This window comes from Empidonax traillii, unplaced genomic scaffold (genome assembly GCF_003031625.1).
Source record: "Empidonax traillii isolate 1590-97213 ecotype Southwest subspecies unplaced genomic scaffold, ASM303162v1 scaffold447:size986111, whole genome shotgun sequence".
In the NCBI taxonomy this organism is placed as follows: domain Eukaryota; kingdom Metazoa; phylum Chordata; class Aves; order Passeriformes; family Tyrannidae; genus Empidonax; species Empidonax traillii.
Window position 1 is genome coordinate 406,433 of NW_020955640.1, and position 17,166 is coordinate 423,598.

General features: G+C 38.3%; 1 protein-coding gene across 5 annotated transcripts in view; it reads left to right on the forward strand.

The window, feature by feature from the left end:
• TRABD (TraB domain containing) overlaps positions 1 to 16,476 on the forward strand; it is a 30,863-nt gene extending 14,387 nt beyond the window's left edge. For 3 of the 5 annotated variants that reach the window (XM_027894917.1, XM_027894918.1, XM_027894916.1), the window contains exons 4-10: positions 2,266 to 2,432; positions 3,266 to 3,406; positions 8,154 to 8,264; positions 9,634 to 9,773; positions 11,076 to 11,248; positions 12,066 to 12,177; positions 13,245 to 16,476. In XM_027894917.1, the coding sequence (XP_027750718.1) occupies positions 2,266 to 2,432; positions 3,266 to 3,406; positions 8,154 to 8,264; positions 9,634 to 9,773; positions 11,076 to 11,248; positions 12,066 to 12,177; positions 13,245 to 13,419 (1,019 nt within the window). In that variant the 3' untranslated portion in view covers positions 13,420 to 16,476. Of the gene's footprint in view, positions 1 to 1,132; positions 2,130 to 2,265; positions 2,433 to 3,265; positions 3,407 to 8,153; positions 8,265 to 9,633; positions 9,774 to 11,075; positions 11,249 to 12,065; positions 12,178 to 13,244 lie in introns of those variants that run through there. The other 2 variants (XM_027894920.1, XM_027894919.1) reach the window with 2 other exon arrangements.
• The last annotated feature ends 690 nt before the right edge of the window (positions 16,477 to 17,166 follow it).

Below are 17,166 nucleotides of genomic sequence, written 5' to 3' on the forward strand. Positions count from 1 at the left end.
TGCGTTGCCCATGCTAGCATGATAATGTTTTGATATGAAGGCCAAGCCTACAGGATATAAGAACAGAAGTATTCCAACCAAAACTGTCCTGTGAAGCCAAGAAAGTGTATCAATCCTTCCCTGTAATTGGTAAGGATCAAATAATGGCAGGCATTTTTTTCTCAGGAGGAGAAAACAAAGGCTTCTTATGATTTGCTGTATGTATATTGACGTACTGTTGTGATATTAATGTAAACAGTGCTCATTCATAACCATAGGAACATTCAGATTGTGCTTTCTGGCAAATAATAGGCTCTGAACCACCTTAGGGCAAATTAGTAATGGCAACATTACTATAATGCTGAAGTTGCTGAATCTCAGCTTTCATGGAAGCAAAGAGAGCCTTGACTAAAGCTATGGGAAATGTATTCAGACCTAAAGAAGCAGATTAATTTATGTTACTTTTTTCTCCAGATACAGAAGTTGGTTTAATAAAAACCATAACTGCTCCTGAGAATGTTTTCCTTGATTATGTCCTTAAATAATAGCATCTAGTACTGCACCATTACAGCAGTTTTTCTTCACATGAAACATTATTCAGTCTAGTTCTGAGTATATGTATGAGGGAAAGGCTTGAAAAATAAATACAAATTACATCTTTTAAGGGTTACCAAATATGTAGAAACCACTTTCAGCTGGAGGAATCTGAACCATAAATATCTTTAGGCTAGGAGAGTATTTGGGGCAGGTATGGGCACACTTCCCCATTTATCATATTTTCCCCTAGACATGCAGTTTTGACCATTGTGGGAGGCAGGAGATTTGCTTAGGTAGATTTTGTTTGATCTACTACGGCTACTTTTATGATTAAGTAAGTGACTGAGAGTGCTACAAATGCAACAGCTCCACCTCTTCTTCCTTTTTCAGTCATGTTTTCCCTACCTCCTCCTTAGCATCACCATCTGCTTTGGCAGCAACATTGTCTTAGCTCAGACAGTACTGATTGTAACACACCAGGTTCTTGGGTATTGACCATGAAGTTGTAGGCTGCTAAAATTCTGACTGAGAAGGATGGTGAAAGGTTGCTTTTGTTTTGGGTGGGTTTTTTTGTTTGGTGGTTTTTTTATTTAGGTGGGGGTTTTTTGGTTTGTTTTGGTTTTGTTGGTTTTTTTTTTGTTTGTTTGTTTTTTACATAAAACCTTATGAGATAAGTATTTGTGGGACAGATCTGGGGCCAGAATCACACAGTTAAACCAGATTCATGAAATGAATGTATGGTAGGAGACTAATTTATCTGCATCTTTGACATCCTGCCTGCAAACTGTTCACTAACCTTTTTTTTTCCCCTGGGATTGTGATCCTATTCCAGGCTTCTGGAGACCACTTGAGGCCTCTGCTAACTTGTACAGCAGCTTGCCAGAGAAAGAGAGTTGGTTGGAAACAAAACTCTGCTTTCCTGCTTGATGCTTTTTTTTCTAAGATGTATTACAGCTCAAAACATACTCATTCAAAGTGACTTCATTTCCCAGTGATGCAGAGTTAAAGCTTCTCTATCTCAGTTAATGAGGCTATCTGGCATTTAACAAACAACTGTGACAGAACTGATAGATCCTCCTATTTTCCTTATGGCAGGCTTGACATAGATGGGCTAAACTCGCGTTGTACTATTTTGCTCTTAAATAGTTTGTTGTTGAAACTAGGGAAGAATGATTGGTTTTCTGACCTAACTACCTCTTGAGGTTTAATTTTCAATTGTGTATTGATCTCTGGTGTGTTAGTCATGGAAAAGGATAAGATTGGTACTGTAGGTATCCTGTATGTGCCAATATGTGCAGGTGACTGCCAGCATATTCACACCAGTGTACATGTGTTGCTATCTTTTATATAGATAAAAATCCCCAAAGGGGATGATTTTGTTTTAGAATTTAAAAAATGCTCTTTTTTAATTTCTAATTTAGTGTATACCTTTTCTAAGTATTCTTTGCTTCTCTATCCACCTCACCTGCCACACAGCTTCTCTCTTTCCCTTACTGAACTGCGTGGACAACCTGTCCCAGTGTCCACAGGGTAGGAAACCTGGACTGAGACCCATGCTTGGAGGCAGCCTCTCCAGTGATGGCACTCTCAATGATGTAGCCTCAGAATTGAATGTAAGATTACAGTGGTAAATCAATGGTCTTTTAGCTCTGCTCTGCTGTTTAGTGGCGACACTTTTATTTTCTGTTTTACTTACCTGCACTTTATATCATGTGGGCTTTTCTTTTCTATTTTTCTTTACACTTATAGCTGATGCAGATGCATTTAAAATTCTCCTGGAGATGAAGTTGAAGAAGAGGCAGAAAAAACCTGCTTTACCAAGCACTGTGACTGAGCTTGACACTGAGGATGGTTCTAAAGTATATGTGGTTGGAACAGCCCACTTCAGTGACAGCAGCAAAAAGGATGTAGTGAAGGTAAATGCTAAGTGTGAGCCCTTCAGCAGCACGTTTATAATGTTGTCAACTTAGCACTAAGTAGAATAAAGTCCAGCTGTCTGACTTGGTTCTGTGCTGTAACCTTCAGGCTCTGTCTAGTTGGCTGTTGAAAGGCTAACAGCACTGTGGGATGAGATGCAGACATGTTATAGTAATAATTTTTGATGCAGTATGTTGCTCTCCCATCTCAAATATTTTTATTTGTCCTTAAAAAAAATGCAGATACAGGGCCAGTGTTGCAAGTTGAAGTCTCACTAGTGAAACTTAAGTTGCCTGTGTAATACTTGGCTGTAAAACCATGCTGTCCCAAAGTTGGATCCGTTCTCAAGAATGATGCAAGTAGGAAAAATTTTGTACTGTACCTCATGCGAAATCTACCGTTTAGAGTGGCTTTATTATTCAGGAGCTAGAGAGAGAGGAATATTGTGTCAGAATCATCAACCATGGTTCTTCCAAAGTGTATTCTAACTCAGATTCCAAATAGTCACAAAGTGTGGTCAAATTAATTTTGTGAATGTGAAAAGTTTACCATCAAGTGTTTCTTTCCTGCTCTCCCCCCGCAGCACAATGTGTTGTTCAACTTCCTGTGCCTCAGCATCCAAGAACTAAGGCAGTTTGCTGTCATCTTCTTTAATATTTTTCTCAATATATAGCTATTTGGAGAAGTCTTATTTACTATTCCACTGGGTTTTTAATTGAATATGATTGTTGGAATGTGCTTTTCCAGTCCCTTTTCTCTTTAAAGTATTGATATTGGCTGCATTTATGTTTATTCCTTTCTAAAGCAATGTAAATAAATTCGTTTTTTTCAGACAATACAAGAAGTGCAGCCTGATGTAGTTGTGGTGGAACTATGCCAGTACAGAGTTTCTATGTTAAAGATGGATGAAAAGACATTACTAAAAGAAGCCAAAGAAATAAATTTGGAAAAACTTCAACAAGCTATAAAGCAGGTATGATTCCTACAGTGAGAATTAAAGGTTTATGTTAAGAGCAATTTGTCAAGTTGCAACCACAACCAGTGTTCCCACCAGTTGGGAACCTAATATTGTCCAAAGTGAGAATACTGTTACAGTGGCAAAGTTAGGTTTGGGTATTTTCTTTTTTCCAGACAGAGCATCAAGAACTTTTGTTTCACAATATTGTTTGGCAGGTTGTTTCACAGGATCCTTTGGGCAGTTGTTGACCTTGGCAGGAATCCTCCTGTATTTAACAGCTGCTCCATTTGCAGGACACAAGTTTAACTTTGCAATTATTATTCCTGCAATCTGCATCTGTATCACACCTATTTAAGGAGCATTTAATTTTGGTATTGTGTGTTAAGATGCATTCCATCTTCATACTAGTATGTTGCTCTTTAATTCCTATCCACTTGTCTTTTGAATAGTTTCTAATTGACAGTAGACCCTGACGGAGGTTTTTGAAAAATCTGGGCTGAAAAGTGGAATTCTCTACAAATTGTAACTACCCTGGCAGCTTGACATTGACGTGTCTGGGATGTGTGTGCAGAACAAGTGTTGTCCTGTGTTTTTTCACTTTCACCCAGTTAGCTTGTATTTAAAGTAATTTTAAACTAGGCACAATGAAACAGCACAAAGTTGACTTAAAAATGACAGGACATTGGAGTCTGGTTGGATGAAGACATTCATAAATTGTTATTTTGGGGGTGTGGTAATTGTATATTGGAATTGTTTTATTGGTGTAACTGGAGAATTTCCAAGACTGCACCCCCAATAGGAATAAAATCTGCAGGAGCACTTGCAGTGGCTTGGGGCTGGTTATGTGTGTGTGCACGCGGTGTTTCAGAGAAGGCTTTCTGACTCAGAGTTAGGCAATAATGCGTCTTTCCTGTTTTCTTTATTTATGCCCTATCAAAGGAAAGAACATTGTAAAACACTTACATATTGCATGAATTGCTGCATCCATCTGTTTATTTTAGGTAAGGTGGATTGTTCTGATGCATGGAGTCAAAAAATGCATGTTCACAACCACTACAGTGCCATAGCTGAGGATCTTCTGACCTTGTAACAGACACAGAAGTTGGGGGGTTTTTTTAATGTCAAAGCTAAATGAAACAGTTTTTGCTCTCCTTCTCTGTTAAGAGGAAAAGGACAATGAAAACAAAATACCAGACTTTTTTTCTCCGTGATGTAAATTCATGCTGGCAGCTTTGTAATTACTTCTTCCTACCAGCTCTTGAAGTGATCTTGTTTGCAGAGAGTAGGGAATACAGACTGTGTTGGCTTCAAAGCCAGAGGACAATAAAAGGATCCTTCCTGTTGTTACAGCTCAGTCTTAGTTTCCTTTGCACCAGGGTTAATGCAAATAATAAAATTTGGACAGTGGGCCTCTTAAAGAATGTATTTCTCTATTGATAGTCTCAACCAAAAAAAAAAAAACCCAGCCTTTCCCCTTTGATTCACTAGCAGCGTGGGTTATATAGGGAAAACTAGGAAGAACAGTCCAACTATCTCATGCTAAAGACTTTGTTTTTCTCTACTAAGAATCAAAACAGTTGCTAAGTTGCTTAGTTGTGCTTTAGTTGCCTCCTCATATTGAAATGTGCATTCAGGCCCAAAAGCTACACTGAAAGTCAAAACAGCTGCAACTTTCATCCTGAGTTAGGGAATTAGGAAAAAAACCTTAAACTGTCTTTTTGTAATCACTTACATTAATATGAAGCAGCAAAATTGCATTTCGTTGCTTTTAATTGAAGATGGAAACCGAGCAGAGTGTTAACATGAAGCGAACATACTTGCAATGGGTCACTGGCATCCACTGTTTATCAAGCTGTTGCTGCTGGTTAAAACCAGACTTCTTTAGCCCCTCCTTGAATTTCAAAACCGTTACAGTTGTTTGCAGAGAAGTACCTGTTTGCTTTCCATTAAGCAAAGCAGCACTGTGCAAACTGGTATTTGGCTCAAATGTGGATTACCTGAAGTTGCACAGTAACACTTGGCTTGAACTTAACTGGTAAGACAGGTTTTGTCTTATCCTCTCCCTTGACTTCCTGGTTCCACTATCCCTTCTGTGTCCATACAGTGGCCCTGTGTTAGTCTGAACAGGGTTTGTTTTTTAGCTGCATCATCTCCCTGTGGTTTAAGGTTTCTAGTCCTGATGCAGAGGGGAAGTTGAGAAACCTTGTTCTGGGGCAGAAGAGAAAGTGAGCTAGTGACAGCAGAATCTTAGCTTAACCTCCTCTTTTTGTCTGAAGTTACCTGTGGAGGAATATATTGTTATGTTGGTTCTCAGAATGCTTCTGGCTAGTGAAAAAAGCTCTTGTTTTGCACTTTGTAGTATAGACCTGCAAGTTTAGGTAACCCAAATTGTTGTCCTGTTAAATAAAATGGATATAATGTGAATTGGTAGGTGGTGGGAACGTCCATGTGGACAGGAGCAGACTGCTGTTCACTTGCTACCTTCACTTGTGTTTTAAAGTCTAACCTCCATTGCGCTTGCAGCAGTAGGAAAAGAAGTTGCGGGGTCTGGGTGTCAAGGCCGTGATGGCTTCTTCCATGGGAATTAGGGGTTTTAAAAGAATTGCAGATGAAAGTACAGATGGTTTGTTTCTGCAGTTGGTGCTGGATCTGTGGCTTGCTATGTGGTCAGAGAGTACCTCCAAGGCCCCCTCCATAGGCTGTGTTCCCATACATGGTATAAGCATTCCTGTGTTGAGTCCAGTGGAAGATTTATGTTCTTCAGAAGGCCTCTGGCAGCTGCCAATAGCAGATGTGTGGGAAAAGGCCTTGAAACCTGCAGTTGTTATTTGTCTGGATATTCCTCCCTCTTCCTGTCCTTCTCACTGTCTCCATGCTAGTCATGGTGTCCAGCAGAGTGTATCTTCCTCAGTCATCTTTTGCAAGCCTCATGAGTATTTAATGTGTTTAATCTCTTCTCATATGTTTGATATTTCTCTGCACATTTTCTAATTGAAGTATCTTGCTTTCAAGACAGGAGTCTGCCCAAGATTGTACAGCAGCACATTCATGTTTCCATAATGTTCCTTTCTTGATAATCCCTCTTACTTTTCTTGTTTTCTGACTGCTATTGAACATTGGGCTGATAAAACTGGTGTTTTGCTTTCTCTTTCCTGTGTGCTAATAACTTTGCATCCTTCTGCCTGTGCAGTTAAATTTATGTACACTTGTGAATTGCTTTGTGTTTATGATTGTTGCATCTCACCTACAAAATTATTGCCATGCACTCAGGATTTAATTTTCTTTTGTGTTCAGCTTTCCTTTATCTGACACTGAATTCTGGTATTGATAATAACCTCCTTTACTGTTTTGCTCTCAACATTTTTTGTACATTTTGCTCTTTATCCCCCAACAGTATCTGGCTGGCCAATTATTGCTGGTTGCTGCTACATATGACTGCTTGTCACCTGTTATCTCTCTGATGCTAAACAAATACAGGAGTTTCTCGCAGGTTAAGAGCACAGACAACTCAGACACACTTCATAGATGCATCCCTCTGTTAGCCAGTAGGATGAATCTTCTGTCACAATGTAAAAATGCAACTTCAGATGCACCAATCATGAAGAGGAGATCAACCAGTAAATAACCTCAGGCTGCATTATCCTACTTTTTTTTTTTTTTTTTTTTTGGTGGGCATCTTCTCTGAACTTCTAAAAACCCTTGTTCCCTAGGCACTTTTAACTCAATCTCAGGGATAGTGACAACACTTTTTCTCACTACCTTTCTTCCTCGGCTCCCTCCAGGAGCCCAGCACCTCACTTTCTGCCATGGTTGCTAGTTTGTAGTATGATGAAGCAGATAAAACATTGTCTTTGAAAATAGCCCCCCTCTTCTGCCAGTTCTGGTCCTCAGTGACTCGAATCCATTAAACTGCAGAAACTGCCTAAAGCCTTTGGAGAGGTCACACAAGCATTAGTTCTGGCACAGAGTGGGTCATTTGAGCAAGGAATGAAGACCAGGACCTTTCTCTGATAACTTCCAGCAGTTACATTAACCCAAACTGTCCTGTGTAGCCTCATTTTCAGTTGTGTGAAGCTGGTGATGTAGCAGGAAATAAACCTTTGGTGAGAGAAGGGCCAGTGCCCTTTGATTTTAAGTCTCTATTCAAAAAAAGTAATAGGGAACCTTCAGTCTGCTTGTGGGAGTGAGTCAGACTCAGGACTGTGAGGTCTCTTCTAAGCAAAGTCATGCTCTGCAATTTCTTGTACAATGCTAGATTCTCTGTTTCTGTGTCTGTTAACCTAACCAGTCCTCAGCCTTGTGTTTTCCAGGATTGTGGACGTGTCTGCGATTAGCCCACTGGATATTCACTTCAGTATCTGTATGACATGGTATTCACTGTGCATTCAGTGGAGTATACTCTTGTGATTCCTTCATTTTTTTGTATCCAAAAAAATTATTCAGATACTTTCTTCAAGCAGGCAGAGTAAATATAGGCTGAAATAAGTTTGGCTGCCCTCGTTTCTTTTCTTAACTCTAATGCCATACATACCAAAAATGCCATACGTTTTTGTTGAAGGTGAGAATACTTTGGCTGCACAGTGAGGTAAACTGATAAAAACTGAAATATGAGCTGTCTTGATCAGTGAATTGGCTCCAAAGATAGCTTCAGTGCTGCTTCTTCATTAAAATAATTTTTTTTTCATTACTGTGAATAATGCATTCTTAGAAATCCACACAGCTTATTGATTTTTTTTTGTTTGTTTTATTCCTCTTCTGCCAGAACGGAGTCATGTCTGGATTGATGCAAATGCTGCTTCTGAAGGTTTCTGCTCACATCACAGAACAGCTGGGAATGGCCCCAGGAGGAGAATTCAGGGAGGCTTTCAAAGAGGTGTGAACTTGAAATGGCTTTTCTGAGGTCAGATTACTGGCCTTTTGCTCCCAGAGTCGAACTAAATAAAATCATTTTGTCACTAACTTAAAAGAGCAATCTGGCTATACCTCTGCTGAAGCCAATGAAAAGTAAGAATAATTTTTGGCTTCAAAGTGTACTCAAAGGTACAAAAGTTTATAGCCATAAGTGCATACTCCAAAAAGCAACTCCTAAAAGGCTTCAAACAATAAGGGTTTTTCTTGGTGGTGTTTCTGATGGCACTTGTTTTCATTAACAATTTAGTTCCTTTTAAGTAATTGCTTTTGAATTCTGAAAATTGATTGTGGTCCCACCGTTGGTGATGTCAGGATTTCAGGCTGTGAAAACCAACTCTAAAGTATTAATGAGATCTAACACATTAATCCGGAAAGATTGGGGAAGTGAAATATCTGACTGCTCTGTTACTCCTATCTGGTCTTTTAACATTCCCTCTTGTACTGCTGCCATCTGTGATACATGGAATTAAATAGCAGTGAGTTACACTAATTTTTTTTGTTTGTTTGTCTGGGAGCAGTGGGACACTATTTTCCATGAATGTATCCACCTTGCAGAATGCATCTTGCTGGTTTTATGGAAATTATGTATTAATAAGGAAATCTGAGATAACATTGCAGATAAAGAATCTGGAATAATCTAATGTATTTATCCTTAATAAAATGAAAACTTTTCAAGGTGTATTTTCTTGAGCATTCCAGACCAGAACGAAACATTTTAAGTGGGAAAGAAAAAAAAAAGTAGCTCTGTCCTATTCTAAAGTGATTGCTTGAAAATTTTAAACAACTGTGCATAGGAAAGAATTCTCTAGAAAGTTTGTGCTAAGCTAAAATTTGGCAGTATGAGCTACAGCCAAGTCTCACCTCACGTTATCTCGTGGTATCTGGTATCAGTTCTTGTTTCATAACCTCCTACTTGAATATATTTTACCATGACAAACTGAAAAATTATTGATCCTGACAAATCCTAGGTAAAAGTGAAACGATCACAGTTGTTTCACCTCAGTTTTATTCAGACCCAGATGCTCACCTTATGTAGTAGTAAACAGAAGCTTTCTGCTTTAGTAAAATTAACCTAAAAAGTGTGGCTTTACAACTTAATGTTTTAACTGTAATACCTACTACACTGTGTAGCTGGTTTATTCCTTTATGAAGTAGCATTTTGTAAATTTTATTTACTGCAAAGCCAAAATATTTTTATGTCGAATTATGACACTACTTGCTCTTTTTCACAGTACCTTGGATAAGACAATAAAATGTTAACATTCTATTAATAAGAATGTCGTGTGCTGCAGTATGAAATGTTGACTAGTGATTTGTATTTTCTCTTTCAGGCCAGTAAAGTACCCTTCTGTAAATTCCATCTTGGTGACCGACCCATCCCTGTTACATTTAAGAGAGCAATTGCTGCACTTTCCTTCTGGCAAAAAGTCAAGCTTGGCTGGGGCCTTTGCTTCTTGTCTGACCCAATCAGGTATGAATAAGCATCCCATATGTTTGTCAGGGTGAATTGTTCAGTTCCTCAGTTTGACTTTAGTATAAGGGTACACAGCCTGATGCAATAAAATTTGAAGTTAGCAAGAAGGATAAATAGACAAACTACCCTGCAAGAATAGGTATTTTTGAAAAGAAAGCTTCCTTCCTGATCTTGTTCCAGCTCTTTCTTTAATTGTCTTTTGATGTATTACTTCCAGGTGAAGTGAAAGATTTGGTGCTGGAGAGTTCCTAGTTTATTAATTGTGGTATATATATGCCAGCTTCCCCCTGAAGCCTGGCTGTAACATCTCAGTTGTTGTCATACAATTGATTTTTTAACATAACATGTGGATAGAGGTTGAAAAGGAAATGTATTTATAATTGGGAGATCGTTGGGGAGGGTGCAGGGGGTGAGGAATACTGTGCACCCAGCCATCCACATGAGATTCTATGGAAAATGGAGTAATAATTCAACATGATGTTTCTGTGATCTGTTGGAAGCTAGCAGTGCATTTCTGATTTCAGTTCCCCTGTTAACTCTTGTAGTGTCTTTTTCATCTTGGAAACTAAAGGAAGCGTGTTTGACGTAATTCTTCAGTAGACATGCAAAACCAGATAATTCTGTTGCTGCAAACTATGGCTGTACCACAGCTGTGGGTGCAAACAGAAGGGTTTACAGCACCTACAAAAATTAGAAAAGCTCATTACATTTACTCCTGCAGTTCTTATTTTTCATTTCCTGCCCATTTTCTATTCTGTTCTGGGAACTGACTTAAAACTTTGACTTCCCTGCTGAAGACCTGTGATTGACACTAAGAATCTGCAGATCTCTTTACGTGTCCTCAGACTGTGCCTTATGGCGTGCTTTTTTTGTTCCTTAAGTAGAGCCTCTGAGTGTTCAGTGATCTGCTTCTCAGGAGTGCTCTGTGTTGGCTCTTCTAAGCTTTTAATACAGACTGAAAGTGGGCACCACGATAAGTGTTGCCTTTGAAGCCCTAGTGGTTTTGCTGGGTTGAGTTGTCAGCTTTTAAAGTGAGAAGGGGATAAATCCAGTTGAACTGGCTAAAGGCAAGTGACCTCTCTTCTTTCCCTTTGCCTCACTGTAGAGGCATTGTTACGTGTCCAGTTTTACAGGTTTATGGAGATTGTTTCCCTTTTTGAAAGGATAACTGGGGGAGAACTGTAGAATGTGTGTTTAGGTGAATAATGTGTATAATGCCCAATTGTTTTTATTCATTGGTTTGTCTGTGTTGGCCTCCAAAACCATAACAGATACTGAGAAAACTTACCTTTCTTTCAGTAAAGATGATGTGGAGAAATGCAAACAAAAGGATTTACTGGAGCAGATGATGGCAGAAATGATTGGAGAATTCCCTGATCTTCATCGAACGATTGTCTCGGAACGAGATATTTACTTGACATACATGCTGAAGCAAGCAGCAAAGCAGATAGAACTACCTCGAGCTTCAGAAAGTAATTGTTTTAAAGCAGATATCATAACCAGCAAGGTGTTCTCTGTGTACTGGTCCAAAGTTCAGTTCTCAGGAAATCTGGGATGTTCTGTTCATGAATGCCGCATGTCACATAAGATACAGTGCTTAAAAAAATTAAGAAGGGTTGTTAATCTCTTTGGCTGATACCACGTAGAGCAGGAGCAATACTTTGATCTCCACTGGGTGTTGTGAAATTTGGGTGGTAGCTGGGAGGTGAGGATGAGAGCGGGCACGTGTTGCAGTGGGCTAAGGCTGACTGGTCAACTGCTGCATATCAATGGTCTGGGTTTTGCAGTTGCAGAGGCCAGGTCTGTAACAGTAAACTTGACAGATTCAAGCGTTGTTCTCTGATTGTTAGCCCAGGTGTTGTCACAGTTTGGGTATGTGCCAGCTGCCACTGTCCAAAGTGGTGGAGAAAGCTCTCTGTTCAGTAGACAGCAAAGACCAGCACTGTTCCTGATAAGCAGTAAAGAAACATGACCTACCCGGAGAAAGAAAGAAATTAATTTACCTTTCATCTGCTGAGCCTTTCAGCTCTGAGGCTGGAGTATGAGCACCAACCATGTCTGTTTACAAAAGTGATTCCTGAAAATCCAAAAACTGTGCTGATTTTTTCAGACTTCCAGTGAAAGAGGCAGTAGGTGAGCTGAGTACATAACAGGGTTTCAATATCTGATCGTAGGAGTCCCCGTGTGCTGGAAAAATGAATTTTGTATTCTCACACGTTGCTATTTATTTCTAGCTTGAAATGAGTTCTTTTATGAGTATGTTCCCTTCTCTCCACCTCTGTTTCTCAGATGAGCCTAGAAGGTATATCCCAGCTGTTGTAGTTGGTGTTGTTGGCATGGGTCATGTACCTGGAATTGAGAAGAACTGGAATTCTGACTTAAAGATCCAGGAAATAATGAGGTAAGTCGTCCTTTCCTACATGTTGGTGTAACTGCTTCTCTTGCTAAAAACCAGCAGTAATTAGTTCCTTTGGAGGTTTTTTGGTTGGTTGTCACAGCTTGAAGAAACATCACTCCTGTCGTCCCTACCCTGTCAGCTCACTGACTTGCTATGCAGTGCTTGCAGATTGTGCTTACAGCAAAGGAAAGAAAAATATCAAAGGGAAAAAAGTAAATAGTTGAATATGGAGGGAAGTAGAGATGAGAATGTCCTTATCTAGAAAGAAAATTGATTGGTCCTCATTAAAGTCTTTTAAAATGAGAATTCAAATTGGAGCTATAGAAGATGGTGAAAACAAAACCAGGCTTCCAGTCTACCTTAGGTAAATATAAACTATTGGATTTAAAGCTTTTGCTTGCTGGCTCTGGCAAGCTTAGTGTCACAGTTGCTTGTAGCCTATTTTTAACTGTATATGTAAGCAATGACTTGTTTTTATGTGTATACCTAAATATGGGCTGATTTAAGCCATGCTCCAGATACCTATTAAAATAGATCCATGTGCTTTTTAAAAGACAGAATTGAAGAACGAAAATGTTCAGACTGCATATCCTACGAAGCCACAAAGGTCAGGACTTCAGAAATACAGAAGGGATTATAATATGACCTGGTAATATTGGTCTGTGGTGCTTTATGATAATAGAGCCTTTCAAATATTGACACTTTTTCTTATTACATCCGTTTACTGTGTTTATGTAACCACCTCACCCATCTCTTCAGTCTAAGAAAATCAGAAAAAACTGTGACCCACCTAGATGATGTATTTAGGTGTCTAAAATAAGATTTAGAGAGACCCTAGCCATTAAGAGTGGCATCATACATAAGTAGAAAAGGCTTTATTATTGTTATTTAATTTGTAGACAGCCCTTGAACATGAAAGAGTGCACTGTTCATTCATGATGCATCTGTTACCTGAAAATTTCCTACACTGTAAGGGGGAAGGGGAAAGAAAAGATCCTTGTTTTGATTGAAAAATGCTGACTCTTTCCAGCCATGCAGATATTAATACTGGTTTTTATCTTTCATTTCAGTGTGCCTCCTCCATCAACTTCAAGTAAGATTTTCAAATTTGTTTTAAAAGCAACAGTTTTTGGACTGCTGGGATATGGCTGCTACCGAATAGGTCACAGGACAGTTCAGTTTGTTCTCTCGATGCCAGCAGCACAGAGCTATCTTCAGAGGCTGACAGAGGTGCCTCAGCATTGAATATCCAGTGGAGGCACTGTGTGAAGAAGGGGGCTGAAAAAAGGGTGATAGAGGCAACCCGTGAACTGTCCTTAAAGAAGATGAGGATTCTAGTCAGAGCTGATTGATGCTGAACAATGTCAATCACTATACAGTAAAAGATTTGATACTAAAGTTACACCAGCTATGACCTAATTAATAGTTTTGATTCCTGGTAACTGTGTTGCATGAAACCAGATGATTCCAGATTGAGGTAAAAGAAATGTGTATGCAGATATATATATATTATATATGCATACTGTATATATAATATATATATTACTGATGATGTAGTACAGGCAGCTTAAAGAGTGTGTGTTCATTACTTCTTTTCCAGAGGAACAGAACAACACCAAGTAACCTAATCGGCTGCATCTCTGCCGAAGTTCAGGGACACTTGTCTTGAGTGATTCTTTGCTTTTTTTTCTTAGGTATAATAATACCAAGTGGTTGTTTCTGGTGCCAGACACTTTTACACATAATTTAAAAGGACATCTTCTCAATGTGTGTTTTATACGTAAAACATTTAGGCTTTTTTTTTTAATTCGAGAGCTTTCCAGGAATTTCAGAGTTGTACAGGCTGTCATACGTACACTGCTCAAAATTCTACAAGCCTTACTGAAGAACAGGAACGTTGCCTTTAGATTGCATCCCTTGTTACCATCACCAGTTGAATTGTCTTTCTCCTGCATAGAGAAGGAATAGCCACCCCATCAGAACACAATGTGGTTTGTGTCAGATGTTTATAGGACATTCTGTTCCTTTAGATTAGCTTATTTAAACTGTATTATTTAGCCAAATCCTGCTGGATTCAGTATTGTAAATTTAAGAGGCTAGAACTACTGTACAATTTACTTTTGTCTGTTTCTCAGACCTTTCATATTTGGGATAAGAAGTCTGGAATTGATAGTACCTGCCCCTCATTTTTGATACATGAAAATATTTTATTTATCAATGTAATTTCCCAGTGGATGAGTATTTTAATCTATTTAATAGGAAAGCAATGTTCAATTTAGTTTTTCAAACTAGCTCTAGCATTTGATTTGTATTACCTGCTATTTATACATAGAATTATGGGTACTACAGACTGCTGTTATTTTCTTTCATAATTATCCAGAACAGTCATCCATCATCAATCTATTTCTTCCTTTTTTTTTTTTTTATTCTAATTTCATAATTCACAGGAATTTTTTTGTACCCTCCCTTTATACAGGATTGTCAGTGATTGTAAAGTGCCCTCTGCAATCAGCTAGTCGCAGTTCAACAATACAGATAACATTGTCATATCAAAGTTTTAACCTGATGTATTTGAATGGAAGTCCCATTTGCTTCTCAGGCTCTTAGACAGTTGCGTAAAGTGAGGTTTTTATCTGTATTAATTTCTTTTGGGAATGAAAGATGGGAACCAGTGTGTGAGGCAGGAGGAAGAAAAGGTGATATGTTTTCTGTTCCTTTGTTGTTTTCAGTTGGCTCAATGAAATCAACAAGCCACTTTTAGTGGGATGTATTTCCAAAGCCTTGTGCTGGAAATGGTCCTGTACAGTCTTTTGTTTGCTGAAAGTATGTACCTGTATCTTCTGTGTAGTGTTGTCTTTTTTGAGCTTTTAAAATTAAGTTAAGGGTCTGATGCTCCTCTCTGCTGTGGCATTGACTTTGCTGGGAGCTGGTCTGTCCATGCAACCTGATGCTTTTCTGCCTTGACACTTTGAAAATTTTATGAGTTCCAGTGCAGCAAATTATTGAAGTGCATGTTTATCTTTAAACGTACTGAATCTAACCTGATCCTGCAGAGCTCTTAAGATGATGCTAGGTGCTTCTCTGGGCCTTACAGTTTTGCAGGGAATAAACCTTTGCAAATGAGAATGACAGCAATTCATGCTTCTCGGACACAAAGTGTAAAAGATAATACAGAATACAGTGGGGGCAGGTCCTTTTATTTTTTATCTATCACTGCTTAAGAAACCACCAGCCATTTTTCGCAAGAGAAAAAGCAGCATTTATAAACCATTTATAGAAGAGTAGAGTGACTGCCTGAATTTTGATTCCTGTTTTTAAAAAACATTTAATGTATTGTTTACAATTAAGCAGTCCTATTTGAATAATTATATTACATTTTATGTACATTTTTAAAAGAAGAAAGCAAAAGCTTAAGCTCACTCTTCTCCTGGCTTTACTGACTTACCAAAATGTTGTTCTGTTGGTTGTTTTTTTTTAAGAATATTTAGCTGGTAGAATTCAATATATTGATGTTTTTGCTTTAAGTTACCTACAGATTTTTAAAGTATCTGCAGATATTTTAAAAGTTCTGTAGATCTTTGATATCTGTGCTCAGGTACTTTTACACAAAGGAAAACAAATCTAAGATAAATTTTAGATAGGAGCCTTAAACTTGGGTGGGACTAATGCTAAATGATTGTCATGGAGCATTCTTGCAGACTTAATGTTTTATGCTTTTTAGCCAAAAGTGATTACCATCTAAGTTGTCTGTTTGTTATTCAGTTATTCTTTCCAGTCAGTACCTTTAGTTTGTTGTTTCGGATTTTTTCTTTACAAAGCATATCAGCAGATTCTTCAAGGAACCTGTCTGTGGATGGAGAATTTGCAGTTTATCTTCCCACTGTTGCAAATTGGCAGATCATATGCATGCACTGTTTACTCAGTGGCACTGGAAAGTGATGAATTTGCAGAGCTAACAATTCTATGAATCCATACAAAAATTCTCGATGTTGTATATTCAGTGTGTTGTAATTTTATATAACATAATCAGTGTTTTAGGTCCATTCTCTTCTGTTCTAGTCAGTCCTTTCAGTGTTGACAGCATCCTGTAAAATTTAAATATATGTTGAATTGTCCCAGCCCCGCCTCAACCTTATGAAGCCATATTGTATTTTTTTTGGTGGCATGTACATCTGTTTTATGCATTTGTACATGTAATGTAAATTTGAAGTATTTTTAACAATGTGTGCCTTTACTCTAAAGTGATTTAAAGTAAACAGCAGTATGTTCTATTATATAAAAAATAAAATATTTTAACCACCATTTCTGTTGAAGGCATTTGTTTTACTTACTAACCAGTATTTTTACTGAGAGCAAACACTGATTAGCTAGAGCTAGTACAGGATAATTTCACTATCTAACACATTTTTCTGAAGAACATTAGTTGAATTAATTAACTCCTGCTGAGGGGTATCTGATCATAATGATGAAGTAGAGGAACTATCTTGCCTACCACATGTAATGGCTTAAGAGAGGAAAGGATAGTTTCCCTGCCCTACTGAACACACAGGGAGACTTGACTGCTCAATGTGAGTACTTAAATTCAGAGTCCAGAATTAATTACGGTGAGTTGATTTTGTTGTTGTTGCTTTTCTTTTAATGTCTCCAGTGCTCAGTCATGCAAGGAGATGTTGGCCTTAGTCCCAGACCATTAAAGAGCTCCAACATTGGCCTAAAATCAGGCACAGTCACTTGTGCTTAAAGTGCTGTTCTCCACGTGGGAATTAAAGACAGACCCTTTAAGTGCAAAAGATGTTGAATGAGTGGCAAAGAGTTTAATCTTTCAAATTGAGCCAGATAAATCAATATGACCATTTCTAAAAAAAAATGTATTAATACAGAGACCTTGTATTCATACTGAAAGTATATAAGCTGTATTCCATACAGACAGTGTACATCTGAATAGCCCTGTGTTTGTACCCATTGTCAATCAGTGGTCCATACTTCTTTGAT